The 5,683-nt window shown below is 42.2% G+C and overlaps 1 protein-coding gene across 1 annotated transcript; it reads right to left on the bottom strand.

Moving 5' to 3' along the window:
- Nucleotides 1-3,410: 3,410 nt before the first annotated feature.
- Nucleotides 3,411-5,312, bottom strand: htr1aa (5-hydroxytryptamine (serotonin) receptor 1A a). The gene has a single exon (XM_032516905.1). The coding sequence runs from the start codon at nt 5,068-5,070 to the stop codon at nt 3,787-3,789; it is 1,284 nt and encodes a 427-aa protein (XP_032372796.1). The 5' UTR covers nt 5,071-5,312; the 3' UTR covers nt 3,411-3,786.
- Nucleotides 5,313-5,683: the final 371 nt, after the last annotated feature.

Raw genomic sequence — 5,683 nt, 5'->3', positions numbered from 1 at the left:
AAAGCCTCTAACGTAGGAGGGGGCGAAGCACAAACGTGTTGTGCTGAGTGTTCAGTCATTTCTCTCTTTCTCGCACTTTCTTCTTGCCTTTGCCTCTCTCCTCTTCCCTTTGTCCTTGAAACCTTTTTTTTCTCTCCATCTCTGTCTTTCTTGCTCTCTGTGTTGCTCTCTGCTCCCCCCATCACTAACCTCTTTAACTAAATATGATGTTCCTTCTTTTTGTATTTTATAGGATTATTTTTCAAAGTACTTACTTACAGAGAAAGGAATTGATTTCAATGGATTGGTTGTAGACTCATACATTACTTCCATTGAACGAATGACAATGAACATATATAAATGTGTCCTTTATGTCCTTCAATAAAAAATTAAGTTAAAACTTGCATTAGACCAAATACCTAAAAAACAATGCCATGATATTTGGTATCAAATACAGCCTTAAGTAACTTATTTTTTAGAACTTCCCTTAAAAATTGTTGAAAAATGTACACTTTTATGTCATTAAACTAGAATTAAAAATGATGTGGTGCTGATGATTCACATTACTGATATTGTTATGCAACAAACAATTTTTTTTTTTTTTAATGTAAATATCAGCAAAGCAGTCCTTCCTTTGAATGTAGTATATTTATTGGTTTATTTAGAGATTTAATTTGAAACACTTTAGTATGACAGGCTTATGCTAACTGCTCTTAGGTGACTGCCCACTTTATTAAAACATTTTAATCATTTTGGATTTGACATGCGTGCACTGTACGTGCACTTTAAATATCATTATCCATATCCACAATGCATTAACACCTTGTCAATCTACAGTACACGCCAACTTAAACTGTTTGTCCGTTTAAAGTGATCAGTGAAGAACATCCATTTTCAAAGTTGTGGGATGAGAACACCTTATTCATTGGATTCTTTGATTAGTTCAAAACCTTTTTACTGTCCCACCTCAAGACTTAATCATGCAAGTTCAATAACAAAAATAGTAAAAGCACTGATAAAGTAATTAGGAGTTATTAGCCGATAGTGTTGTCTTTGTGCAATCTCTGTGGTGTCACATTTTCAGGTGGCCACTGCTGTTTGATATTGATCGGTAGAAAGAATTCCAATTACGTTCCAAATCAAATGTCAATTTACAAATGGCAGGGTTGCTTTTGAAATAACACATGTTATTTCCCATGTGACTTTTCAATACAAAATCCATATTTAATGTCCTGTGGGTTGTCAAACCAGAAGGTTGACACCACTTTTAGTGTTGAAAAATGTGTTATAACAGGAGCACTGCGTTTGCAATTGATCATTCTTCAACCGGCTTTTCATTCTTACTGAAATGCTCCTATTGGACAACAACCTGCTGCAGAATCTCATACAATTTCCCCACAGTTTTAGGCCAGAGGGCAGTGTTACACATGTGATAAATAATCACCCTGTTTTGCTGCATCTTTATATAATCCTCTCTTCTCCTCTCCTCATGGATTGACGGAGATACTCCTGCGTCATCACACTACCCCCACCAACCTACATCACGTTTAAGAATCCTAGAGGGAGTGGGATTACTAATGCAAGTCCTGCAATCCAAAGCTTTGATATTATGGCGTAGTTGAAAGGATGTCAGCTGCTTTGTAATCCCGTGAATCGGGACCCAAATGTAATGATTATAATGGTCTTACATACAGTGTGAGTCAAAATTGAAAAATAGACTCTACAATGCATAGCAGCTCACACTTCATTCTCGACGGGCTTAAACCTAAACCCAGAATTTGACCTACAGGTCACAGGTACGACATCTATTTTTTTCATAAAAGCCTTTTGAGATGTCACACTGATGCACTGCAGAGTAGAAATGATCAGATGGTGAAAGGAAACTAGGTGTTGTGAGAAATATAGGCTTTTAATGAACTCCTCCTTCAAGCTCAGTTGTCTCCTAACACAATTATCTGGTGCACATTATGCATTTAGGTTAAGTTTTTGCAACTAAAATCAGCTGGTTACGGATGCCTAATCTAGTTTATTATTAACATTTGGAAAGAAAATGATTGATGATGTACTTTTTAAATGTCATTATAAGTGCATATTGGGGCTGCCACTAACGGTTATCTTCAACATTGATTAATCAGCTGTTTTTTTGTCGACGAAGCCTTTTAAAAACCTGATCAACAGTCTCAAAACCAAAGATGTTTTGTTTACTATGATAAAACTGACAAATGAAAAGCATCAAATCCTCACTTTTGAGAAGCTGGAACAATAATCGATTATCAAAAGTTGCAGAATGACTTTTCTGTCAAATAACTAGGAATTAATGGACTCAGTGTTACTATGCTCCTGAGACCTCAGCATCCATGCCGTACTGGGTTTTCTGCACCATACATGCACGGGTGTCATCTCAAAATTACCACACTGACAGTACAGTGCAGGTACCCAGCCTGCCTACCACCTTGTTAAACCATGATGCCTCAGGCTTGATGTGTTGCCAAGACGACAAGCCAAATAGCCACCCATCTTGCGAAGCGTGTAGGCCTCATTGGGACTTCTTCCTGAAAGTTGTTTTCCTCCGTCTGACAGTCTTTATCTTTGGATCTACTGTGCGGATAAGTAGATTTGTGTCTGGGATTTGTTTGATTGAAGAGAGCAGTTAGAGCAGTGAGCTTTCCTGCAACTCTTTCTCTCATTTTGTCTATTTTTCTGAGCAACCCTTCTAAATTATTTGGTGTTATAAGTGCATGTTCTAAATTAAGCACTGCTTTTCTTGATGTTAATGATGTAACAAGCTGTCTTCTTAAACACTCAATGCACTGGATAGGAAATGGTACTGTATAATCTAATATGGAAGAACATGTTTAATGCTCATCCTCGATTTTTCTCTTGAGCAATCTTTCTCAGTCTGTTTCTGTATCACCACACACACACACACACACACACACACACACACACACACACCACAACACACCACACACACACACACACACACACACACATGGCACAATCTGAAATAGAGAGATTGAATTGGGGGAGCTCTGTCATAAGAAAAGAGAGAGGGGGAGACTGAGAACATGTATTAAAAATAATACCAGCCTCCTTTTTTGAAGAAAATAAATTGCCCATCTCTTTTTGCTTTCGACTTTGAGATGGATTTTATGGATAGAGGGGGGGGGGGGGGGGGGGGGGGGGGGGTTAGACACCCATTTGCTGTAAGTAAGTAAAAAACACCATGCACTGATAACCTGATCCGAGAACCTGGCCCCATCATCACCAGTGCTGCCTGTCAAAGCAAATTCATAAGTTCTGACTGATTCATAAGTGCTGATTCATGTGTTCCAAATATGAAGATTTAGGATGAAACAGGTCCCAAGTAAAACTGTGATTTCTCACAATAGCCCTGATCTCAACAAAAATGGACTCATATTTCTTAATAATAAACTTTGATTGCTTTTATTGTTTCAGTGCTACAAAGCTCATGACGTAGGACGGAAACCCCGCGTGTCTCATGATAAAAATGTGAGCATATCATCAGCACATGACACGTGTTGCATGGTAATACAACAATGGCTGCCGTCGCATATGGGATACATGATGTAGCTACAACACGGAATAAACATGAGCTTGTACATTAAGAGCGACATTTCCTGCTTCATTTCATCGGCCAGCGTTTTCTTTCTACATGGTCCTTGAACACACCGAAAAGTCCCTGAATGAAAGTCTGTATTCTTCTACCCATACAGTCAATAAACACTTTCTGCTGTCAGTTAGTTTACTCCACATTTAAATAGACCAATGTGTCACTATGTGTGGTTACGGTCTGTGGAATTTGCATCTTATGATCTTCTTGAAAGCACTTTGGAAGTCTTTGTTGAAGTAGGCATATATGATGGGGTTGAGGAGAGAGTTGGAGTAGCCCAGCCAGTTTATGACTGCGCCCAGCCAGTCAGGCATGTAGCAGCTCTCTGCACAGAAAGGCAGCACAAGGGCGACGATGAAAAAGGGCAGCCAGCAGAAGATGAAAGTTCCCATGATGATCCCCAGTGTTTTCACCGTTTTACGCTCCCTGGCCAGCGCGATCTTTCTCTTCGCCCCCGAGGTCTTTTCATTCATGTTTTCAAAGCCCTGCGAGGAGGACTGGGGGGTGTTGGGCAACGGCAGGTGCGTCTTCGAGTTGCTGATAACTTCAATGATCTCAAGTGACTCACCCTCCTCTCCGTGCTTCACCGCGCCGTTTACGCACGGAGAGCTGTGTTTGGACTCGTCGCTGCGCTTCCAGCCTTTGCCTTCGGCCTCCCCGTTGCTTTTTTTATGGAAGATGGCCGGAGACACAGTCAAGCACTTTTCTGACACTTTTGCTTTCTCGGTTTTCTTCACTGTTTTCCGAATCCGAAAACGCGCAGCCTTGAATATTCGCCCGTACAGGACCAACATAAGGATGAGAGGGATATAAAAAGCCCCAAATGTGGAGTAGATGGTGTACCCCGGGTCCTGGCTGATGATGCAGGCATCGGGGTTCGCCCTGTCTTCCGCGCTTCTCCAGCCTAACATAGGCGGAATAGAGATGGAGAAACCAATTAGCCAAGTCACGCTTATCAAGATTGCAGCGCGCCTTGGTGTCCGTTTATTTACATAGTCAATTGGGTCTGTTATGGCCCAGTACCTGTCCAGGGCAATGGCGCACAGATGCAGGATGGATGATGTGCAACACAGTACATCCAGTGAAATGAATATGTCACAGATCTCCTGCCCCAGTGTCCACTTGTTCAAAACCTGATAGAGGGCCGCCATTGGCAGAACCAGTACCGATACCATAAGGTCTGTCACGGCCAGGGATCCAATCAGATAGTTAGCCACATTCTGGAGAGATCTCTCCAGGGCGATGGCTGCCACGACGCACGCATTGCCAAATATGGAGGCGAGGATAAGGGACCCCAAAAACAGAGAGGTGATGATCTGGTAACTCAGCTTCACATCTGGAAGAGACCCAGAGCCCGTGCCATTCTCGCCCGCGTCCCAGTCGGCAACCACCTCCACCCCATCAGGGTAACCGCTGGTCGCGTTGCTGTTGTTGTAGCTTGTTGTTATAAAATCCATAATGCGACCACACTCAGAGCGCGACTTTCCCAGAACAGTGGGGGACACGCAACTGAAAAGATAAGCAGGACACAGTCAGTCCCTCAGACTGCTGCCGCTGTGCGTTTTACCGGGGTCCATCGGAGTTACCGCGTTCGTGCCGTCGCTCTCAGGACGCATGACGCAGACGTGTGTGAGGGGTGTGTGTGTGTGTGTGTGTGTGTGTTATAGCCAGTGAGTGTTAACAGACGGGTGCGCTCCCTGGTACTGCAAACCCTCTAAGCTTGGTGACGCCGTGAATTCATTTATACCTGCAGCTTTGGGTACGTCAGACCGTGTGGAGGTCGCCCTGGAGTTTTGTGCCTTTGCTTTTCTTGTTGCTCCGTTTTTCACTGCAGAAAGCCGATGAGTGCAGAGCTCTCTTCTTCTTAACTCTCACCTTCATTTTACTCTTTGGATTCGCTAAATGTAACAAATTGTGGATTTTAGTTTACTTCTTAAATGTGTGTCAGCCAGGATTAATACTTAAAAACTGAGTTATTACAAAAAAAGCAAGAAAAACTAAATCAAATCCAACGGTGGGATACGCGAGGTGGAAATATTACCTGAGAACAGATCTTAATATTTTATCACT

Source organism: Etheostoma spectabile, chromosome 5 (assembly GCF_008692095.1).
Source record: "Etheostoma spectabile isolate EspeVRDwgs_2016 chromosome 5, UIUC_Espe_1.0, whole genome shotgun sequence".
Taxonomy (NCBI): Eukaryota; Metazoa; Chordata; class Actinopteri; order Perciformes; family Percidae; genus Etheostoma; species Etheostoma spectabile.
This window is presented reverse-complemented; position numbering and strand designations above follow the sequence as displayed.